The following is a 22,316-nucleotide window of genomic DNA, read 5'->3' on the forward strand; positions in this document are numbered from 1 at the left end:
TCGCCTCTCCTCTTCCTTCCTCCTATCCATGCAGCACGCAGACACACACACACACACACACACAAAAAAAAAAAAAGAGAAAGAGATAAGGGGCAGAAGGCGTGTCTTTCCGTCTGTCTCTCTCCTGAAAAAGCCGTGAGAGATGAGGCAGCAACAACCAGACCTAAAAAAAAATGTCGAGGGTGACAGAGAAAAAGAAAAAAAAGTTATCAAATACGTCCGTGCTTCAATTGAATTACAGGTACAGAAAAAAAAAAAAAAAAAAAAGAGCTAAGCATTGAGTTCCGGCATTGTGACGATATTCACGACATCTTGCCGTCACCACCCTCCACCTTTCCCCCACAGAAATAAATGTACACAGTTGATATCTACAAAAAATTCATATTGGCCCACTTCTTTCACCCTCACAAAAGTATAGCCCCCATTGGTCAAAAAAGTAACATTTTTCTTTTCTTTATTTTGAGACAAGAAAAAAAAAAAAAAAAAAAAAGTAAATAAAGAATTTTACCGTAGCAGTGAAGTGTAGTCCGTATGGAGAAAAAAAAAAAAAAAAGCCATGCGAGATATAAAATAATAATAATAATAAACAAGAAATCAACTAAAAAAAAAAAAACGCAGAAGAAATCAAGGTACACCTCCTCCATCAAATTTAGTGCAGAAGTTATCGCTACACACAAGCACAAATAAACACGCATACATACAGGGTCAATATACATATCCCCCCTCACTATTTGCTTTATACGTCTTCGTCATATCCAAATTTCTCCCCTCCCCACTATTGGAGCACTGTGATGATCCATTCATTAGTTTTCTTTGCATGGGACTAATGCTACGCTCTAGCTGTCGTGTCTCCTCCCTTAAATGACGTCGCATCTCATCAATGGGAAGCCGCATTTGATACTCAATTTTCTCTCGCTCCTCACGCAGGATGCTCCTCCGACCGTCAATGTAGCTACGAAAGATTGGTTCCCTCGGCTTTCGGATCGGGGGCGATAACGAAGAGTAGCAAAGGGTCCGCTTCAAGAGAGACGTTTGGCCCTTTTCTATGGAATCCAAGTTGTCGCCGCGCTTTGGCGTTGCATACGCCGCTCGTCGGTACCTATCATTCGTGCCATCCTCCCTCACGTCATAATCGTGATTGCCGTGACGGGATCTACTGCCATAGCCATACAACAGCGACTTCTTCGGATGGCCGGACCACATTGGCAGACCCCGTGGACTTTCTATCGTGAGCGCTGGCCGGGGCTCATAGTGCGAGGGCCCCACGGCGCGCGGCGAGTTGGACGCATCACATTGTGGCCAACTGCCCTCATCCCCCAAGAGCGGGTGGCCCTCGAACGGCTCGGGTATTTCCGCCGGCAGATCAAGAATGTCGGGCTGGAAGAGGTACACCTGGCTGTTGTGCAGCAGCTGCGTTGACCGCTCAAGGCGATCCCATGTGCTGTGCACGTCGTTGAACACAACCGCCGCGCTTACGGCAAAAGTGCGGGGCACCGAACGGAGGCGAAATAAGTTGTTAAACGCCACGATAGAGCGGTTGAGGAGCTGCGCCACCGAAGGGCCGTAAGAGTCAAAGAGAAACCGCAGGTTGGCCTTCTCCCCATCGCAATCCGTGGCAACGCAGATGGAGTACTGCATCCCGCCCCTCTGCCTCTCCCCACACCTCCTTCTCTCTAATAATTTAAATATATATATATATATACAAAAATACAACAAAAAAAAAAAGATATCTTCTCTCGTGTCGTGTCGTGTCGTCACCACCACCAGCAGCGGCAGTCGTTGGTTTCCGCCCTCAATTGTTTCAAAATCGTAAGCAGCAAAGAAGAGGTCGGCGCTTGGTGTTCGCCCCCTTCTCTTTTTTCCTTCTGCAGCATGTGAGAGCAGAAAAAGCAAGAAGAAAAAAAAGAGAGTGGGCACAGGTAAAATTAAAAAAAATAAATAAATAAATAAATAAATAAATAAGCAATACAACAAGAAATCGCATGCATGGAGATATTATATAACGCAAACGTGCACTTCCTGTAAATCCAAGCGGAAGACAACACGCCAACCGATCCCCCAAAGACCAACCAGGAAATTAAAAAAAAAAAAAAAAAAAAGGGTGTATCACGGCTAAGAATGAGGCGGCAATAGCTCCCTATTGTACCATGGTGTGAGCTCATCTTCATTCTGTAGCATTGACTCGTCAATGGTAATTTCATCCATCAAAATTTCTCGAATGCGCCGCAGTGCGCAGTTCACACGTGTGGTGTCCTTTTCTGTGGAGGAGATACGAAGCAACTCTGCCGCAAGAACTCCTCTCCGTGCCTCCAGCGCACCAATGCGTGCTGAGACAAAACTCACCGCCCGATGATCCTCTTTCGCCTCTTTAATATATTCCTCTCTCAGTTCCTGCGTCAATGCCTCTCCGGTATTTAAAGACGCACTCAAAGAGGCCATCAAAAGCCGACGTATACTTTTTCTCTTATACTTTTCGATCTCCTGCCTCTTTGCCATCAGTTCCAACTCCCACTGATGACGCTGAAGATAACTCACAGCGTCCCGCAGCTCATCCACGACCGCCTGTTGCTCCTTGTAGGCAATCTGGTACACCGCCAGCTCCACCTCTTGAGACCGTTTCTTTTCATTAAGTTCCCTTTCGATGCTAATAACATGTTCGTGTACCCCTTCAAGCACAACTGAGATAATAGCCAACTCCTCATGTCGACAGCGAACAAAAATTTCCTCCATATCGCGGCGAGCCTCACTGTAAATCCCTTTTCGTCCTTCCCATTCCTCTCGCAGTGTAGCGTACTGACGCCGCTCACTTTCTACTGCCGTAAGCTCAGCCAGTACCGCCAGATAGTTACGCCTAATGCTATGAACGTGTTCTGACATCTCCTCACAGCGGGAGCGATCCAACTCCAGTTGGTCCTCCAGCACGTTTGTCTCCCTCGCGAGACACGCCAGCTTTTCCCGCTCCTCCTCAAGCAAAGACTCGGATTCCCGCACCCGTTTGATATCGTCCGCACTCAATACCAGCGCAGTCTGAGAGGCATCGTCAGAGAGTGTCGAGTTTTTCTGCGTCTCGTAAATATTTACGAGACCTTCAGCCGTGGACACAGTTGATCCAGCCGATGCAGCGTGAGGCTTCAGAAGATTCTCTTCAATGAGTGACTCTTCCTGGGCATCCGCTCCGTCACTGCGCCGGGGTTCATCAGCGAGGAGTGCGCCGCCCGTGTCCTCAAAATGAACCTCCTCCACTGAGAGAAAATTCGGCGGAGACGACCGCACCAGCTGCGTCTCAAGCTCGTTCAATTTCCGCTGTTCCTCTTGCAGACTCCCTCGCATCTCAAGAAACTCGCGATAGGCGTCGCTCACAGCAGGAATTAGTGAGCTCTTCTGCCTCACCTCATTCCGGAACTTGTCGGAGAAACTAAGCAGTGCATACTTGGCGGAGCTGAGATCTGAGACAAGGGAGGGAATGTTTGCAAGAAGCACCTCTACGGTCAAGAGGAAACGTTCCTCGTCTATTAAAAGCTCCGTTGGGCCACTCGCCATCACGCGCTACTAGCTTGCTGTGTGTAGAATTATGTGTCGTGCTATGCCTCTCCCTCGTCCACCTGTACTGTTCTTCTGAAAGGCCCCGTGCAGCCCTTATGGTTGTTGTTTTTTATTATTTGTGGGAAAAGACGCAAAATATATATAATAATGATAATAAAACAAGGGATACTAAAAAAAAAAAGTAATTCAAATCAATGCACACATGGTCCTTCTCTTCTTCCCTATCTTTTCTCAGAGAAACGCAGCCTCAAATTTTCCCTTTATTGCCTCTTCCCATTTTCTGGCATTGGTACTGCTCACGCTGTACGGTAACACTTGCCCTTCAGACCTCATGGTCTTACAACTGCGTCCCCGGCAAGACGCGGCTGGTCCGGTCGCTCGTCGATTCCGTCAGCCCTACGCCAAAAAAAAACAATTCAGTGAGGGAAACATTGCTGGCGCTTGGCTTCCCTCGACAATACAAAGCGATTTAACCCTGGCACCACTCATATGTCCAAATGTTGATGGCAGTCCGGGAGGAAGACGCGCCATCAAAGTCCCAACGCACCCACCGCCCTGTCCAAGAGCTGCCGCAGCGCCTCAAGAGCTGAACGGCTTCCACCTGCAGTTGTTTTTACCGCATCTCCTTCTGCTCCCTCTTCTTCCATGACATCACGAAGGAACCACTCACGTGGATCAGCGAAATACATCAAACGCTCCTCGCTGATGGGATGCAGGAACGACAGCACCGCAGCGTGCAAAAGATGTCGCTTCACGCGCAAACGCGGCGCCGCCGCGCTTACTAAACCCTCATTTCCCTTCGCTCTCGCAATATACGTGTCATCCGGAACAGCGCAGCAGCCTCCCACCACGCCGGGTGTGGTAGTCTCGTATAACTTATCGCCAAGCACGGGGTAGCCCAGTTGAGCACAATGTATCCGTATTTGATGTGTTCGTCCTGTGAGAATATCCACGCGTGCAACCGAGACGCCGAGTTTTTTGTCACTGCTAAGAATACGAACCCGAGAGGCTGCTGGGCGACCGTGTCGCTTTGGATTTTCCTTTAAATTCACTGGGAAGCATGCCATCTTCAATTTCTTTAATTTGTTGTGCTTCTTCGCATCTTCCGTGTCGCCCTCATTCCAAAGGCTGTCAAAAAGCAAACCAATACGGTCGCACATGACGAAATCGGCCCCTTCAGGACCTGCACCAGCCAACACAGCAACATATACTTTGGTAACAACTTTCTCTTCCGCCAGAAGTTTCTCAAAGACCGCTGTACTAAGTCCGTCTCCAGCAGGGTCCGTCCGCTTTGAAACTTGCGCCGTGATTCGCTCAGACTGCTTCTCAAACTGTCTGGAGAGGGCTCTTGCCGCCGCCAACTGCTTCGCCAACACAACTAATCCAGTCGTCTCCTTGTCCAGGCGGTGAATGGGATAATACGATGCGGGCACTTTATGCACTGAGACCCCCGCATCCCCGTCCTCCTCCCTCGTTTGATCCATTTTTTGACGCGCCGCCGAATACTTCTCAGAAACAAAGGACACCGCGTCGCGTCGCTCAAGAAGGCCTACCAGCGTGTTGCCGGAATAGCGTCCTCCTTCTGCCACCGGAAGATTGCCGTTCTTGACACACACAATAACGGCGTCGTCGTCGTGCACAACATGAATGTATTCGTCAACGTCTGGCTCAAGTTCGCGTGGTGGGTTAAAATAAATCTCGTCATTTTGGCGCAATACGTATTCTCCGGAGGTTGTTACGGCATTACTGTCGCTGGCGCTGACAACCGACAGGTGCCCCGCCGCCATATGTTTAATCCATTCATCCCGTGAGAGGTAAGAGAAGCGGGTGCAAAGAAAGTCTAGCAGCTTCTCTGGCAGGGCAGCCTTTGGCCGACTGTACCGAATCCGGCGGCCCATTTCCCCCACACCCCGCCAGCCACTAGTACGAGATATGAAAATCGCACATTCCAGCATGTGTGGGCGTGTCAGGGAGGGAGAGAAAGAAAGAGAAAGGAATAGAGGAGGAAAACCATACACGACAAGAAAAGGAAAAACAAAATGAGGGTCTGATGAAGTGAATCAGCCGATGATCAAATCCCCTTGGAGCAGCAAAAGGGGGCAAAAAGGAACAGATTTGTACGCAACAACCAACAGCAAGCGGAGAGAACACACAAACACACACACACACAGAGAGAGTGAGAGAGAGAAAAGAAAAAAAAGACAAACTTTAGTCGTTTGGCTTTCTTGCCATGTCTCTACCAGTGGGAAAAGAGTAGGAGGAAAAAAGAATTACAGCCGCAATTACTCCGCCCAGCGACCAAAGCCTCCCCCGTCCGCGTGATTATTTGCGCCAAAAAAAAAAAAAAAAGCCTCCAAATAACAGAACTTAAAAACGAAAATAGGCGTCCTTCCGTCTCTCTAAATAAGTCTTCCGGCCATGTAGAGAAAGAAATGAAAAACAAACTCTCCCTTGCTGTCCCATACACACACAGAAAGAAAAGAATGGGACAGTAACAATAATAAAAATACATTTAACCACACCGGCACACGCATCTAATCAGCCGCTTCCCCCAAACAACCAAATTCATAAAAGCAGGAATTAAGTGGAAATGTAACAAAAAGGCAACAAGTGGAATCATCTACATGTTCACTCTCTTCTATGATAAATTTTCTTTTTCACCATCGGCGAGCAAAAGAAGACTCATCTCCACTAAGTCTAAAGTGGATATGCGTATCACTGCTGCTTCTGAGAACGGCAGAATGAGCGGGAGTCATGGATTCTATGAGTGCAGTTATAAGATTTTCCACCACTTTGGATGGCATGCGGGAGCGAAGATCCACGAGACCAGAGCGCAGTTCATCATCAGCACTTGACCGTGCAGTTTGGTACAGACGAGACACGTCCTCCACATGCGCAGGATTGACAAATGCGGGAATACGCAGGGAGAGTTCTCCAACATACGTGTTGCAATTATCTGGTCCCAAAAAGTACCTGCGCAGTAAAACAGTATGTGGATAATTACTGTCAAAAGAAAGGGGATCGATGAGGTCCATCTCCGGCGATCTATCCAAGGAAGCTTTTACAACGGTTTTCCCACCGCCATTAACGGGATCTACTTGCAGTGACGAATTTTCAAGCCGCACGGACCAGAGTGGTGCGATCATAGAAGGCAAGGCAAGTCGTTGTTCAAACACCACCCTACCAGCATCATCAAGTAACCGCACATTCACATTATGAGGGCATGCAGCACTCATCTTTGCGATAAACACCGCCTTCCCAGTGTTGCCGCTGCTATTGCCATCCACACCACAAACAATACAAAACCTTGGAGGACACACAAGTCGAAGCTGCACTTCTTCCTGCAGCTGCGTCACACTGGCATCTAAAAAACAAGACACTGGAGAAGTCACATTTAGAGGCGTATCTGCCACTTCTGGAGCTGCCAGAGTGACTCTTGTTTCAGCACAAAGTGATCCACTTACGGGGTCACGTGCTATAATGTGAACACGATGCACAGAGCCTGCAGGAAAATCATATCCCTGCGGTACTTGACCGCCTTGTTCCAAATTCATAAAACCGGTTCCGTCCACATCCACACTTAATCGACAAGGTCTCTCCGTTCGAACGTTCTTCAGGCATCCAGCTCCACATGTAAACTGAAAACCATCTACCGAGGTGGAAGTGGATCCGTGGGTACGCTGCCGCGCCAGCTCATTTTCATGATCTCGTAAAAGTTGTACAAGTAAATCCAGCAAAGCCCTTTCTTCCGGAGTTTCCGTAGGGACGGCTCCCCAACGGACTGGAAGCGGTGTTGTTGATTGGAGATAAAAAGCATCCACTAAAGCCTTGGCAAATTCATTTCGTGACGCTTTTCCAGGCGCAGGGGGTTGTTGAATGGATACACGAATATTATTCGTGTCACGTGGAACCTCTATCATCGAGTGGGACGAAAGTTGTTTTATTCGTTTGTCATCAAGAGCCAAAGAAATTTGCATGTTTTCAGGAAAGTCAGAAGCACTCAAATAAATGGGACGTGAAATGGAATTTGTTAGGCGACGCAGACATTCTGTCATCAGCGGTAAAAGTCGCTGACCGTTGGCAGACTGAGGTGACGTGATCGTTGTCAGCTCTGTCAGCACCTTCTCTGGGCTGGCACCGTGCCTCTCAAATGTCTCGAGGAGACGAGCAACGAGAAGTTCATCCAAATTTTTATCGGAAGGCGGGCAGTGCAAACAACAGCTGGCAACCACGCGGCCCATGGGAAGCGCGACAGCGGACAAAGTTACACTGTGGCCTGCCTGTACTTGGACGCCTCCTCGACCGTAAATTGCACAGGAAGGTGAATTGTCCACAGAAGCTGTGACGCCGTATCCCGCACACTGAATCTCACTCACAGTATCGTTGCTCTTCTTGAAAGATATTGTGGGTGGTTTCTTAAATAACTGATCGGAAACAAAACCAACAATAGTTGTGGCCTCAGGGGTTGGCGGAATGATGCTTTGAATCCCACGACGAGCACTGTCGAGGTCTGGACTTTGTAATGCCTTTGCAAGTTGTGGAATCCACGGTTCAACACCCGTGGAAACTGCTGCTGTCGGCTGAGAGAAAGTGGATTGTCCCGGTCCAATCTCAAACACGGCGGATGAGGCATCATCGTGCACTGTCACGACATGAGACGAGCCACTATCTACATGCACTCCAACATCACCACCAACGGGCGGAAGTCTATCAACACTTATTCGAGAGAGAGGCTTTCCAGTGATGACTCTTGTGCCATGCGCACCCTCTGCAATGCTGAATGTCAACGGGGCTCGTTCTGTCGCTGGTACCACAGTATTTTGACGAAGCAGCGTACGACCAGCTGTGTCCATGATGACAATACGAACGCGGTGTTCCATTCTATCGGGAAGAGAAAGTTGGGCACCTCCATATCCTGAAACGGATGATCCATTGTCTCCAACCAACTCCACCATAAAACCTTCGGCTGTAGCGACAAACTTTGGCGGTGATGCATCGCCAGGAGGAGCGGCCAGCAGCATCGTCTCTAACTCGGGAAAACGATGCGTAGAAAAATCTTCCGCCAGAGGCTTGGCATGTTCGGATGCAAAAGCCGGAGAAGAAAGAAACGGCTGTGTTGCCGCTGCACGAGGCAGCTGAAATGTAAATGGACCGCTTTCTACCGCTACTGTGAAGGGTCGGTTCGGTGTGAGATGAATAGCCTCACCGCTCCCACTGCAGAAAAGAACGGCATCGTCTTGATTTCCAGCGGTGGCCTGAACCAAAATGGTGGCGGGTGGCGGCAATGATGCGACTGCCAGTGAGGAAGGGGAACGCCGCGGATGCTCCATTTCCGCCATCCCCAAGGAACACTCCTTGGCCTGAATGGGAATCTCGTACCAGCCTCCTTTGGGATGAACTCGCCGTCCGTCCACAGTTAGCATAATGCCATCCGCGAGCCGAGAATCCGGTGGCGCTCGCAGTCGTAGAACACTCTTCCCCTCACTTCCACTCAAAATTATCTTGCAACGATGTTTCCCACCGCCTCCCTGTACCACGGCGTTCAGGTGGTACTCATGGCCATCGCCGGGCACGGGCACAGCACCTCCGCCGAATGGAAAAACAACTGTCCTTGATGGGCCATTATCCACACCGAGTTCGCAGTGCAACACCTGTCCTTTGCCCTGCTGCAGTTTCTCAATGAGAAGGTTTGCGCCCGTTATACGGAGCATAAGGGCGGTGGAACCCTTTTGGAGCACCCCCGTGTGGCCGTGATTGAGCGGGGGCTCTACTTTGTACTCCCCTCGGAAGGGGTACCCCATGTCGTTCATATTACACCCCACGGGCGGAAACCTCGGACGCAACGGCATTTAAAAAGTGGAATTCCCAAAAAAAAAAAAATCACAACAAAATACCTGGCCACCGCAAAGATAATAAAAACCTGCTCCTTCCTTTAGCGTTATTTTGAAGATGTTACAAGATCAGAGGCAATGTATACAAACAACATCAGAAGAAGAAATAAAAAAAAAACCATGAATAAAAAAAATGTGTGAAAAAAAAAAAATAATAATAATAATAATAATAATAATAGAGACCGCCCAACTGAGAGGCCACTCTCCAGGCTCTTTATCTCACTCAATTATTTCATGTATTTAATGTTGCATTTGGAGGGTAAATGGTTTTCTTAATCACGCATTAAGAAAAAAAAAAAAAGGATGGAAACGTCACGACGCTGCATTACCCCTCAGAGATTCTACGCGCAGACGTATCAAATCCACAGTTGCGGCCATTTCTTCAAGAGTGTTGTTTTCCCGGACAATAACAATACTGTCGTCGTAGGCCCCGCGTGCTTCCTCCTCGCAGAGACCCTGGATCTCAGCCTCCATGTTTTCATCGCGTTTCTGTTCGCTGTACTTGCGCGCAGTGAGACGCTCAAAGAGAACCTCCGTGGAAGCGCGCAGGACGATGACGAGGTGAAACCAGCGACGTGGAAACAGTTCGCTGGAGTGATAATCCACAAAGTGATTTCCCTCGTTCACCATCATGGGCTCCATAAAGTCCAGCAACCGATCCTCATCGTCCTCCTCGACAATGTGCGTGTCAAGCGCATTGTCGTACTCGCTGTAGAAGTGATTCTCCTTCACAATTTTCCCCACCTCAACATGCTTAAAGTCCCCGAGCTCTTGTGCAAGAAGCTCAGCAAGAGATGTCTTGCCTGTTCCGGGCGTGCCTGTGATAAGAATGTTAATGCCTTTCGGACTCTGCAACATCGACCCCCCTCCTCACAAATGCCTGAATTTTCTTTTGTCAGGTCCTCATGTTCACTCATTCATGTTGTTGTTGTTGTTGTTGTTGTTGTTGTTTTCGCGCAAAACCAATAAAAAGAGAAGTAAATCAACGCCTCAAACAAACAACACCCTTCAGCCCCGCAGCACCAGTTCTAACCATTCCCCTCTCATTCAACCGAGGGAAGCTCAACACATGCATCGATTGAGAAATCCCCACCCCACAAGACATATATATTTATTTATTTATTTATTATATGCATGGAGCATTCCATGGTGGTACAATGTGTCCAAAATATATATATATATATATATATGGAAACAGAGAAATACTCCAAAGAAAAGAAATAAAGAAAAAAAAACTTCTCGGTACTAATCTCACCACCACAACCGTCGACGGCAGCACCAGTAACCAAAGAATACAAATATTGTTTGTTTGTTTTTCCCTCTCTCTTATCCAACCATACCTGCGACTGGGTCTGTGGAATCTCACCTCTTCCAAGAAGATAATTGCACCATTCGTTCACGCCTCCGCTGCTCACTTCGGAATCGTTCAAACTCTGCCTCAATACTTTCCTCATGGGCACTTTCCTCCTCCAACGGTGCGGCGCGGTGCCGTGCCCACATGTCAAGCGAGAGCCGCTTCATCTTTTGCATCTTCGCTGAGGCAAGGCGGTGACTACGCGACACCCGGTGATCCGGCCAGTTCTTCTTCAAGACCGCCAGATGGCATGTGGCACACCATGTCTGGTCCGCCGGCAAAAGCTCACTTGCCAGCTGCGACGGTCTTAGCTGGCGTCCAATGTAGCCTTTCCTACTGAGCATCGCATCTATACCCCTCTCACCGTGGAGTTAAAATAAAAGAGAAAAATAAAAAGAAAGAATTCGTGTGAATACTTCTCATAATGACGCTATTAATAAAGGAAAAGAAAGTAAAAGAAAAAAGCTTATCGTAGAAAGGAAGCAAGTATGTCGCTTCCTCTCCTCTTCCACCAGCAACACAGTCATCCTTCTCCCCCTCGCTTTAGTCTGAGCAGCAATTTGACTTCTTGCATCCAGCAGAGTCGTTCTTTTGCATTTAACGGCAGCACACACACACACACACACACATACACAGCAACACCGTATCCAGTCAGGCAAAAAAACTCAACGCACATCATTATCAGCAACAATGGTCATTTTTCCCACAACCTTAGTTATCTGATTCCTCTTCCTCGTCGTTATCATCGGAATTGTAAAGGAAGAAATCAGGCAGAGATTGCTGCGTAACCATAATGGGGGAATATTCCCCATGAACAGATCCTACTCTGCGCCGACGTAAACCACTGTCGTTTATCAAAATGTCGTTTTCGGCATGCATTGGTGTGGCAAAAGCAACACTGCTACCACCTGTATCATTAACAACTCCAGTAAACGCAGATGCCATGTATGAATCATCGTCCAAATAGAATGAGCGCAATGGAGTGCTGCTTTCCACCGCCTCGGCTGAACAGGCAAGAGAGTCGTAAGGAACCTGTGAGTGGACGTCCAGAAGAGGCACCGTATCATCATCTTCATCAAAGCCAAAGGTGGTTTTGTGCAGCAATTTTTCGTGGTCCCAGGAGCGTCGTTCTTCATCCACGTTGACATGCGTATTACCACTGCTCCTAGGCGACCCCGACGTTAAGCATAAGGTAGTGCCACCATACGCCCCTGTTGAAACCTCCGAGAGGCTTATCAGCGTCCTCGCCTCGTCGTGATCTTCTTCCCTCTCTCTCATCCACAGTCCCTCATCCTCCGTATTTCCTTCACGTTCTTCATCAATGCGTTGCCGTTTCATGCCAACATCACTTGAAAGTGGGACAGCAACTTCCGCACAAAACGACGAAACCTTCCAACTAAGATGGCGCACGAGTTCGCAGGGCAAGATACTGGCGCCAGTAACACCGTCAAAGATGCGGTGTACCCGAAGATTTCGGCTCTTAAGGCGCTGAAAGACGTCTTCAAATCTTTGTTCAGCGGAAGTGCCAATGCGAAGCAGACGCCCTCCCACCTTCAACTCAATGTGTTGCTGCACCTTCCCACGGTCAGCATAGGCACTACCAGAAGCGTATGAGTGTACATGATCTATACCAATGTGTGGACGCTTGATACTGCCATCCTTTAAAAGTATGGGTGAGATAGTTTTGCTGCATTTCTCTTTAACGTAGTAAAAAAAACAGCGAAGGTTACCCTCTGTTACCTCCAATTTGTCATCAATGTCTTCGTAAGTCACATCGCCCTCTCCAAGCTCGGGGTTTCGCGCTCTCGTAAAGTTGCGTACAACAATCCTGGGATACTCTTCAAATATGCCTTGTCCTGTTTGGGTGTGTGCCACCCTGCCGGCATCGTCACATCCGGTGCAGCGAGAGCATACATAGGATCCATTGAAACCACTGCCACTGTTTACTGCGTGCACTAAGTTATTTTGTGTTGAAACTTCTGCGGCGCTCGGCTTACGTGCAGCTGCGGGGTGCACGACGAAGTACTGATTGAGTCGGTATTCCATACCCTCTGCAAGTTCCCTGTACGTCGCGCTGCCCCTGTAAAAAGGCACCAGGACATCGCCCCTGTAAGCACTCGCGGTATCACAGAAGCATGGACTCCCTAAAGAGGCAAGCGGCTGGCACTGATAGAGACTGATGCACACCGCGCCAAGGGAAACAACGGCCTTTTCCTCACGCATGCATGCGTACTGCGCCCAACCACCCACCCCCCTACCCGTCCCTCCGCCTCACTCACCGCCACAGTCTTCTCCAAAGCGTCAACAAAGATGCAAAAGGAACCAAAAAAAAAAAAAAAAAAAAAAGTGAGCACATACAAATAAACACAAAAAAAAAAAATGCAAAACAAAAATACAGAGAAAAACACGGCATTAGGCAACGATGTAGAAACAAAAAAAAAAAAAAAAAACGTCTTACTCCCGCTAATCAAGCCTTCTTTTCTTCAAGTTTATTGCCAGAACGGGTCTCCACATCGAAATGGAGAAAGGCGCAAAGAGTTTTGTCGGACACACACACAAAGACGGAGAAAAAACAATGAAATAAAAATCAACGCGTAAGGAGAGCAAACAGCGTTAGTAACAAATGTGCAGGAAACTTTATATTGGCGCGCCACACAAAATCCCGCTTGACAGACGACAGAAAAGAAAAAAAAAATCATCTGTGAGGAGGTTCTTGTAGCGTTATTGAGATTCATCTAGTAAGGAAAAGAAAATCATGACATATATACGCAGTTCTAGTTTTGTACGTATATTATATATATATATATATATATATATATGCAAAAAAAAAAAAAAAGAAGATATTGCCCTTCCCCCTCTTCCTTTTGGATCTACACCCTCCTCCCTCTCGCACCCATTCTAGCCCCTACAACGGTCTAACCAACAGAGTCACCCAGACACACACATCTACACAGCAAAAGGTCCAATGTACATCAATCGGCGCGTTGTTTGTTTGTTTGTTGTTTTTTTTTTTCCGCTTGATTCGCATTTTTGTATGAAAAAATAAAAGTGGGTGTGAATTAATCACAATCTATACGTTGAACTCCACAGCTGCGTGGAGATTAATTTCCTCCCCCCCTTCTTCCTCCTTCTCCCCTTTTTTCTCACTTTAAAAAATTCAGTTACACACATCCATTTTTTTTTTTTTTCCTTTTCTTTTTGTTTGAACGTGCGTAGAATTGTGAAGGAGTAATGAAGCGGGGAGAAGAGTAGTTGGATGGATCGTGTTGTATCTAATTGAAGCTGTAAGCGGGAAAATATATAAAGTGTTCAAGTACATCTTTCTTTTCCCTCTCCAGTGAGAAACCGGACCTCTCTGACCCAATTTCACTTGGCTATGGCGGAAAAGTAATACGGCAGCACAACGTCTCTCCTAGCTCGAATAGGGCGTGCCAAAATCTCCGCGCTCAGCCTCGCCTTGCTAGGATCATCAAAGTACGTCTCCACGTCAAAGTAACGTGTGGCTTCCTTTCCCCACCCCTGTGGGGGAGCCTTCTGTTGAGGCTCACCTGCCGCGGTTCCACCTTCAAGCAGTTGCCGCGTCGACTGCTCCTTGGGAGTGTGGGTGGCGGACGTCTCCTCTGCGGCCTCAAAACTGAGCTGTCGCTCCACAACAATGGGAAATAGAGCGCTCCCATCCTCCCCAACTTCACCTAATCGTCTTTTCCGGCTTAAGTTGGAGCCGGTACTGCGACGGCATGCATTCCCGTGGTTTGGATGCGGTGTGAAAGCCAATGCAAGCGCGGTGGGTGCCGTTCGAGGCTCTCGATCCCCCTCACTTGTTCCTCCCTTGCTGTTGCGCGTCGTAACTGTAGAGGTGCGGTCTGGAGAAGTATCACGGTGCTGATTCTCATTCAGGCGTTTTTCCAACGATTGCACAATGCTTGAAAAGGTTGGGGCAGAAGACGCCGCATTCTTTTTCCTCATTGTTGCCTCCTCCTCCTCCTTTTCCTTCTTCTCTCGTTCTTGTCTTGCCGCTTCTTCCTCTTCCTTTTCCTTTTTCTCTTGCATGCGTTTTTCTTGACGCTTGAGCCGTGCAATCCTATCGGGGGAGGCGACATAATTGTCAGGAAAATATTTCTCGGCCTCAGGACCCCACCCCAGTCGTCGCTTCGGCTGCGTGACAGCATCAACCTCCGGTGATGGCTCCTTTTCCGGCAATTCTCTTTTCCCTTTCAGTTTTGTCACGGGCGTTGTCGCTTTCTTTGCAGTGGCCTTTCGCTTCGCCCGAGACTTCTGCATGAGTCTGTTGGGGCTGGTAATGTAGTTATCGGCAAAGCACTTGTGCGCCTCTGGACCCCAGCCAAGTCCACGCCCCGTGCCTTTTCCCTTTCCACCACCCGCCACGGTCCTAGCATCCTCCTTCTTTACTTCCGTCTCTTCTCCTCCCTCCTGCTTGGCTCTTTTTCCATTTTTCGCTTCACACTTCTCCCCAGCCGCAGCACCAGAGGATAAGAAAGAGGAAGATGTGTGTTCGACCGGCTTCTCCGTAGCAACAGAATTCTTCTTTCCTTTCGACGCCTTCTCTTTCGGCGGTTCTTCTGTCGACGAGTGCACGTCAACAGTCTGAACGGTGGTGGAATTCGTGCGGCCATTTTTGTCAATGTTGCTGGTGGTGGCACCCACAGTGCTGGTTGTCGCCGTGAGGAATTCTTCCCCCATCCCTGCCGTTACCGTCTCCCTTATGCGCAGCCGCATGTAAAGTACTTCCTCCTTGACAAGCACGACTTGATTGACAAAATCTTGTGCGAATATCTCCGCCTTATCTGTGCCGCTCTTCACAAAAACCTCTGACACCGATATTTTATCCCGCGGAATAACATGCCTTCCGGTGTTGGAACGGGCAATGAGTCGATGCATTGCGTCCTTTGCCAGGCGACGCACGGTGGTTTCATCTGTAATCGGTACGCGAAATGTCCCCTCTACCGCGTCCCCAAGAAGGAGCGAGACCGTAGCAAACTGGGGTTCGCCTAAAGGCATGAAAAGAAGGGGGAGTTCAACACCTTTTAAGGGTGTCCGTCAAAAATGTTTTCCTTCTCTGTATAAAAGTGCAATGTATTAAAGGAAGGGCACGTGACCTAAGTGCCCTATTGAGCGTTGATCCAGAAAACAACCCTTATATGTCTCTCTGCGCGTATTCTCCCCTGATATGAGTTAAGCAACAGAAAAAAGCAACGTGGAGAAAAAGAGAGGGACAAAAATATAATTGAATAAATAAGCATCAGCTGCTAAAAAAAAAAAAAGATCTGTCCGCCACTGGTTTCCCTCCTGATACATCTACAAAAAAGTGCTTCTGTACGCATGTTCAGGATCCTTATGGAAAGTAAACTACCTGGAATCCCTCTCATCACGCACCCAATCACAGACAACATTAATAATAATAATAATAATAATGCCTCTACGCCTCTTGCTCCTCCAGAGAGTGCAATGGTAATAAATTCTCAGTTAATTTCGGCTTTTTGATATCCTCATTATCATTTTGTTGCTGGTTTTGTAAAGCTCTCTTGAGAAACTCGTCAGGTGCAAACTCCCACAGAAGACGGGTGTACATCAACGTCATGTCGTCACGCCAATCAATTGTCGAGCGCAATACGTCTTCCTCTGTGGAAAAGGGGGCTTTTGGAAAAAGTTGTGGCATCTTGTCGCGGAGTTCACTGTGAATGGCAAACGCAGGCGTTTCTTCGGTGATGTGCAACTTCCGCTTCAGCCGACGCATCCGTCGATAGGGCGGCGGTAGCATCGCCTGTGCTGGAGAAAGAACACCTATTCGTGTGGGTGGCGCTGTTGCTGCTGGCGTTGCTGCCGGTGTGGCGTTACCTGACTTTTTCGATGTTGCATTCTTTTTTCCCTTGCCGACATCTGCCTCTGTGCCTCCATATTCCACCGAATTCGTCGACGCGTCCACCTTATTTGGGGGTTGTGTCCTGCAGGAGGCGGCACGAGCGTCGGCATTAGTGCCATTTGCTTCCTCCAGCTCTTCTTCATCACCCATCCCCGTTTCTTCCCCACCCTCGCCCTCGCTGTCACCATTCAATCCCTCCCGTGGCCTCGAGAAGCAGGAGGGAGACGAAAAGGATGAGGTGATATTTGACCCTCTTGTCACCGCCTCACCGCTCCGCTGCGCAAAGGAGCCCACTGAAGGTACATTATCCAAAATGCTACACGGGTCTCCACCAGGTGGAAGACTGGTGATGACATGCACACTCTGAGTTCCCGCTCGAACCAGTTTTATCAATGGATCCCTTGTGCAAACAAAGTAGCTGGTAGGCGGCGAGACGGCGGCAAGGTTTGCAGCGCCCCGGCGAGTATGAACTCCGCCGCCGCTGTTTGGAATCAGCGTCACTCTTCTGCTGTTGTCTAGCCAGACGACATCGGCTGTCGGCACGACCGGTGATGCCGGCAAGGCGGCCATGCCTTCAGGTGGTTTTATCACAGGCTCCCATCCACGCAACCGTTGGAGCGCCCGTCTGGACGGTTTCGGTGCGGGTGCGGGTGCGGGTGCGGGTGCGAGTGCGGGTGCTTCTGGCTCTTCAGCTGCTGGCAGGGGCACTGCAGGCGGCTGTTCTACATTCGACTCGCTTGCTGGATGTTCGCTTACTTTGGGTGACAAAGTCGTCGTTTCGGCTTCTTTTGTATTCGCCTCCTCATCGACCTTTTTCTCTGCAACCTCGGTCGCCGCAGAACTCGGACGCTTTGCTCGGCGCCTGGACCCCATATTCCTTGCTCACTTGTGACACCAAAGAAATTACCGCGTTACAGTTGTTTGTGGACAAATTTCGCAGTCGGAGAAAAGATGGCAGAAGAAAAAACTAAACCGTTTATTCACTGGGGATGGCTCAGTGCCAAGAAGAAAAAAATAAATAAAAAATAGAGAGAGTCCCCCCCTCTCCATCACATGGGCACAACCATTGAACGGGGAACACCGAAAGAAACAAAAGAAAAATTTAAAAAAAAAAGGCTCAAAATCAACAACAAAAACAACAACAAAAACAGACAAGAGTCGTCCTTGAAAAAAAAAAAAAAAAAAGCCTCCATGTGTGTTCTGCGTGTCTCCTCCCAATTCGGCTTTAAGTGTCCGCTCCAAAAAAAAAAAAAAAAAAACCTTCTCACCGGCACAAACAAATTTCCCTCTCGTTCACAAATTAGATGCCTTTCCGAGATATCTGGAACCGCTTATACGCCCCTGCCGTTATGACATTTCCCTGCGCATCCTGCATCTCCTCTCCCTCCTGGTCCTCGTGGAGACGTTTGCGGATGCTTGCGGTGTTGCTTATCACCTTGTCCCGCATCTCAATAACCTTCCGGATGGATGAAATTCCCGCGTACTCCCTCAAATGAACCGTCACCCCCAGCCGGCGAAGTCCTTCAGCATGTCGTTCTGCCCCAAAATGATCCTTAAAGGCCTTCGGGCCAACGTACACCGTCCCACCGCACACCTCGCAGTAAAACTTTTTGTGCAGCTGCTGCAGGTGTATAAGCCAGCGGGCAACAGGTTTCCCATCCCGGTCCAGTAACTGTCCGCTGGTGTCATCTGCAACAGCAGTATTTTCTTTCGGGCTACTCTCTACATCTTTTGGATTTAAAGTCGCCATGACGTCGTACTGTGCGGCCTGCGCAACGCTACCCTCCACTGTTGTGGCACTCTTCTTTCTTGCTTCCTCCACAGATTGTAAAAACTCCTCCTGCAAATGCTTTCGTTCCCACTCCATCTCCTCCGCCGTCTTGCTGTAGTCCCGTAGAAGCACCTTTTCTGTCTCCTTCAGTGTATCAAAGAGCAGTGTCTGCAGTAACATGACAATTTTTCCTTCCGCGTGAATCACAGTCTTGACTTCAGCCAAAGAGGGAGATACCGCCTTCATCCCCTCCACCATCATAGACTCCAGGTGTGTAATGGGCCAGAGTGCGAACGCCTTTGTGTATTTACGTAGCGGTGGCGGTACAATTAACGAAGAAGCAGTCTTATCAGCGGAACTCACATCACTGTTCCCGCTACCGCTCTTCACCACGGCCTTCTTATGTTCCATGAGCTTTGACCAATATTCCTCCGCATCTGTGTCACACCTGGCAAGAGAGGAGAGCAAAACATCCTTTTCCATCACCTTCGCACGATCATGAAAGCCAATCAGGTATGCTAGCAGCTCATCAACAAACTCCTTGTACTGTAAAAATCCATACAATTTCCGGTGGGCATCAATGTCATGGAGAATGATGCTCGGTATTGCAGGAACAAAAGCAAAATAACCCACGCGTCCTTCCCACGCGCTTCCAACGGCATCCCCCTCCTCCTGCGCCCTTTTGCTCGTTGTCAACATGAAGTTGCTGTAACGGTGGTAGTGGGGCTCCAAGTCAAGACAACTGCCGTAACGCTCTCCCACGGAGAAGAGTTGTTCCATTGCCGCAGCATCAGGGTGGTCTATCTCCGTCTTCACGGGAGGCAGATCACGAAACGTACGGTGGTACTCACGAATATCAGCAATCTGCGCCTCAAATTCCTTTAGAGCAGCACTCAACACATCGTCGCCCTCAGACGGGGCCTCCTGCACGGCGACGATTTCGTCCTGGTCGAGGTACAAGTCCAGCAGCTTGTCGGCAATAGGGGCAATCGCCTCCGCCTCCTGCAAAATAAAGTGATCGCGAAGAATTTGGTGACGTCTGTTGCTGACATCCGCAAGGAGTTTCTGCTGCACAATGTTGTCAATGTGGTGCTCAATGTCGGCCTCGAACAGCCGAATTTTCTCCAACACTCCACCGAACATAATTTTCCCTCCTCCTCCTCCTCCCCTCTTATATATAGATATATATATATATATATATTAATCGTATTTTTCTTATGCTTCCGTCTCCCTTCGCCTCCTCTACCCTTCGGTGGTCCCCCTTTTACGGTCCTCACCGAATCCCCTCGGCGCGCAATCAGGCTGTCGGTGCGGCCCTTCCGCCCCTTCCTCTCTGTACGCGTACGCTAAAAAAAAGGTAATTAAAAAAAAAGAAGTGAAAAAGCAGTCAACGTCAACACAGAAGGCAATCCAAATACTCGCTGAAACAAACATGCCGCAGTGACCGCAAAAAAAAAAAAAAAGAATTAAAATAATTTAAAAAAAAGAAACATTGCATAACCAACACGCACCTGCACCCGCATCACACACACACAGAAAAATGCAGGTAGACTCACATAAAAGGAAGAACAAACACGCACAAAAACATGGAAATAAATAAGAGCAAAAAAAAAAAAAAAACGTGGCCCTCGTTTTCTTTTCATCTTCCACTCATCCCTTTCCATCCATCGTTTTCGTTTCACATTCTCCCCCTTCTCCCTTTCTATGCATCTATGTATAGTTGCATGTGCGTGTGAATGCAAAATAGTGGAAATAACAAAGTATTAAACATTTCTTATTTACATACGTGATTCAATATCCTTTTTTCTTTCTTTTTTGCCTCTTGTCCCTATTACTATTTTTGCATGTGTGTTACGTTGTTCATCTCATATACATCGGCTCATTTCTCTCATCCCCTCCAGGTCACCCGTTTGGCTCCCCTGTCTCAAGAGCCAGCTGTAAATTGACAAGAGCGAAATAAAGGCGCTACTCCCTCCCTCTAAAAGAGGCTGTGGCCACGGAGGGTCCCACATCCACGACGCCACACTTCAAGTAGTACACCCACTGCAGCGTCTCTCCATTGTTCACACCAGAGACGGTGAGTTTACCCGTCTGCGAGACACTACCGCCCTCTTCCGGCTTGTACGTCACCTGAATGTTGATTGTTTTCTTTGCTGCCACGGTCTCTGTCGTTTTGAGCACCACAAAACTGGGCGAATCCGTCGACAACGTGAGTGTGAGGGGTTCCAGAAAAACGTTTCGAAAAGGAATAGAGGTCACCTGCCCCAGACGAAGCAGGAATGGCCCCTGGCGCTGAGGCGGTAGGCACGATGCCAAAACAGGAAATATGTAAAGACCTGCTTGAGGTGAGAAAACCTCAATGGATTCCTTTATCTCACCAACAACTGTGGGCTCATACTGAATTTCCATTGACACCTCTTGTCCCTCCGGACGCGTCGTTCCAGGCATTTTCACGCTGCTGGAGCTCCCAACCTTTGAGAATGGGGTCACCTTGGAGCCGAAGCGGACGGTGAACTCGCAGTTTGACTTGCAGTAGTGGGTGAATCGAAGTGGAAAAACAGTCGTCTGTCCAAGAGGGCATGAAACCCGCGTCACCTTCTCTGGCTCCGGCGGCTTCGAACGAAGAAGAAGTTGACAGGACACAGTGCCAATCTCCACGCTCGTTGCGGTAACGGTCGCCACTGGATACTCCTTATGCACCAAAGGGAAGAAGCGAATGGGAACATCCACGGTACCCTTTGGCGGAATGTTAATGGAAGAATCAACAAAGATGACATCGCTACCATTCTCCACCCGTATGTTGGCATGAGCGTTCTTTCCCAATGGATTTTTAACGGGCATAAGATGAATCGCGGCATTACGTACTTTTGCCACAAGTTCTGTTCTTGAAGATACCTTCTTTGGCACAACACGCAGCGCCAAATCAAACACTTGTGTATGATCCTCACGTTCAGGACAGCGGAATTGCACAGTCCCACGAAGATCACCCTCCTTTAGTATGACAAACGTGATGGCACAGATCTTCATCTGTTTGGCGGGAACATCAATACTCGCAGGTGCCTTTACAGTTACCATGCCCTTCTCCAGCTCTGGGGTCCACTGAGCATTAACTTGAAAACGTAAGGGCTGCGTCGTACTGTTGTAGACCTCAAAATTCTCAAGATGTGGGGTCCCCGCTTCTATTGTTTTCACTGCAACCTTCCCCTCTTCCATAGGATGGGAGGCGACCCCCTCCAATTCAATGACGCGAGCGGCTCCATTGTGGAACGGGATAAAGAGGGTGGCAGTGTCTTTCTCTCCGGAGACAAACATTGGCGCATACGTCACAGGCAACAACGCGGTGCTCCTCGGGTTTATTTGAAATGATTTGGGTGCTGTCCACAGCCGGCTGTCAATGACAGGTTTTATTGTCCATGTCCCATCCGTAGGATTATCCACAGGCACCGTCTTTGTAGTGGTGGCCTTTGCACAACACGAAAATGTCAAAACTGCCTCCGCCTTGGGCCGCTCAGTAGCATGTGCCTCCACATTGACAGTTGCGGCTGGGGCGTCATCAAATTCCACACGAACATTGCGTCTAAAGACGTTCCCTGCATCTTTTGGGGTATACACAAACTCGCACACCTGTTCCGAGTGGGCACGAACCAAACCTGTGGGTGGGACAACCCTCATTTCGCTCTGTGTCGAAAGTGTCGGATCCCACCTGAAGCGCTGCGAGATATCACCGCTGTTCATGATGACAATGCGTCGAAAAGCCGTGGTGCCCACAACAACATCATTAAAAAGAATATTTTGAACATCCAAATGAACCTCCGCGTCCTCGCAGAAGGCCGAGACAAAAACAAGCGGCATCTCCCGCCCACAGACAAGCATTCG

At 48.7% G+C, this 22,316-nt stretch overlaps 11 protein-coding genes across 11 annotated transcripts, besides 23 other annotated features; all 11 read right to left on the reverse strand.

Annotated features, from left to right (window-relative positions):
• Positions 1-6,436: a sequence feature (heterozygous, Esmeraldo-like haplotype).
• Positions 35-64: a microsatellite.
• Positions 248-267: a microsatellite.
• Positions 467-490: a microsatellite.
• Positions 536-624: a sequence feature (A-rich).
• Positions 706-1,638, reverse strand: Tc00.1047053509171.10 (hypothetical protein, conserved; the record flags this gene model as incomplete). Its single annotated transcript, XM_805483.1, has 1 exon — positions 706-1,638. The coding sequence occupies one exon, from the start codon at positions 1,636-1,638 to the stop codon at positions 706-708; it is 933 nt and encodes a 310-aa protein (XP_810576.1).
• Positions 1,675-1,725: a sequence feature (AT_rich).
• Positions 1,929-1,962: a microsatellite.
• Positions 2,080-2,099: a microsatellite.
• On the reverse strand, positions 2,113-3,540 carry Tc00.1047053509171.20 (hypothetical protein, conserved; the record flags this gene model as incomplete). Its single annotated transcript, XM_805484.1, has 1 exon — positions 2,113-3,540. One exon carries the CDS (start codon positions 3,538-3,540, stop codon positions 2,113-2,115), a length of 1,428 nt encoding a protein of 475 aa, XP_810577.1.
• Tc00.1047053509171.29 (RNA pseudouridylate synthase, putative) lies at positions 4,074-5,498 on the reverse strand (the record flags this gene model as incomplete). The annotated part of the gene is made up of 1 exon (XM_805493.1): positions 4,074-5,498. One exon carries the CDS (start codon positions 5,496-5,498, stop codon positions 4,074-4,076), a length of 1,425 nt encoding a protein of 474 aa, XP_810586.1.
• Positions 6,201-9,392, reverse strand: Tc00.1047053509171.40 (hypothetical protein, conserved; the record flags this gene model as incomplete). Its single annotated transcript, XM_805485.1, has 1 exon — positions 6,201-9,392. One exon carries the CDS (start codon positions 9,390-9,392, stop codon positions 6,201-6,203), a length of 3,192 nt encoding a protein of 1,063 aa, XP_810578.1.
• Positions 6,437-7,176: a sequence feature (areas merged during assembly that could not be assigned to a particular haplotype. This can correspond to areas where the two haplotypes were merged or to regions with more than two copies in the genome that were merged during assembly.).
• Positions 7,177-22,316: a sequence feature (heterozygous, Esmeraldo-like haplotype).
• Positions 9,585-9,612: a microsatellite.
• On the reverse strand, positions 9,747-10,292 carry Tc00.1047053509171.47 (hypothetical protein, conserved; the record flags this gene model as incomplete). Its single annotated transcript, XM_805491.1, has 1 exon — positions 9,747-10,292. The coding sequence occupies one exon, from the start codon at positions 10,290-10,292 to the stop codon at positions 9,747-9,749; it is 546 nt and encodes a 181-aa protein (XP_810584.1).
• Positions 10,355-10,385: a microsatellite.
• Positions 10,539-10,562: a microsatellite.
• Positions 10,603-10,624: a microsatellite.
• Tc00.1047053509171.54 (hypothetical protein, conserved) lies at positions 10,797-11,132 on the reverse strand (the record flags this gene model as incomplete). The annotated part of the gene is made up of 1 exon (XM_805492.1): positions 10,797-11,132. One exon carries the CDS (start codon positions 11,130-11,132, stop codon positions 10,797-10,799), a length of 336 nt encoding a protein of 111 aa, XP_810585.1.
• Positions 11,396-11,423: a microsatellite.
• Positions 11,500-13,011, reverse strand: Tc00.1047053509171.60 (hypothetical protein, conserved; the record flags this gene model as incomplete). The annotated part of the gene is made up of 1 exon (XM_805486.1): positions 11,500-13,011. One exon carries the CDS (start codon positions 13,009-13,011, stop codon positions 11,500-11,502), a length of 1,512 nt encoding a protein of 503 aa, XP_810579.1.
• Positions 13,113-13,134: a microsatellite.
• Positions 13,147-13,238: a sequence feature (A-rich).
• Positions 13,576-13,607: a microsatellite.
• Tc00.1047053509171.70 (hypothetical protein, conserved) lies at positions 14,155-15,807 on the reverse strand (the record flags this gene model as incomplete). Its single annotated transcript, XM_805487.1, has 1 exon — positions 14,155-15,807. One exon carries the CDS (start codon positions 15,805-15,807, stop codon positions 14,155-14,157), a length of 1,653 nt encoding a protein of 550 aa, XP_810580.1.
• Positions 14,741-14,834: a sequence feature (CT-rich).
• Positions 16,200-16,221: a microsatellite.
• Positions 16,226-17,542, reverse strand: Tc00.1047053509171.80 (hypothetical protein, conserved; the record flags this gene model as incomplete). The annotated part of the gene is made up of 1 exon (XM_805488.1): positions 16,226-17,542. The coding sequence occupies one exon, from the start codon at positions 17,540-17,542 to the stop codon at positions 16,226-16,228; it is 1,317 nt and encodes a 438-aa protein (XP_810581.1).
• Positions 17,788-17,819: a microsatellite.
• On the reverse strand, positions 17,970-19,583 carry Tc00.1047053509171.90 (splicing factor 3A, putative; the record flags this gene model as incomplete). Its single annotated transcript, XM_805489.1, has 1 exon — positions 17,970-19,583. The coding sequence occupies one exon, from the start codon at positions 19,581-19,583 to the stop codon at positions 17,970-17,972; it is 1,614 nt and encodes a 537-aa protein (XP_810582.1).
• Positions 19,613-19,641: a microsatellite.
• Positions 19,889-19,926: a sequence feature (AT_rich).
• Positions 20,406-22,316, reverse strand: Tc00.1047053509171.100 (hypothetical protein, conserved; the record flags this gene model as incomplete). The annotated part of the gene is made up of 1 exon (XM_805490.1): positions 20,406-22,316. A coding segment is annotated over one exon (1,911 nt), but the record flags the coding sequence as incomplete, so codon positions are not given.

The sequence above is a fragment of the Trypanosoma cruzi genome, genomic scaffold, assembly GCF_000209065.1.
Source record: "Trypanosoma cruzi strain CL Brener 1047053517161 genomic scaffold, whole genome shotgun sequence".
NCBI lineage: Eukaryota > Euglenozoa > Kinetoplastea > Trypanosomatida > Trypanosomatidae > Trypanosoma > Trypanosoma cruzi.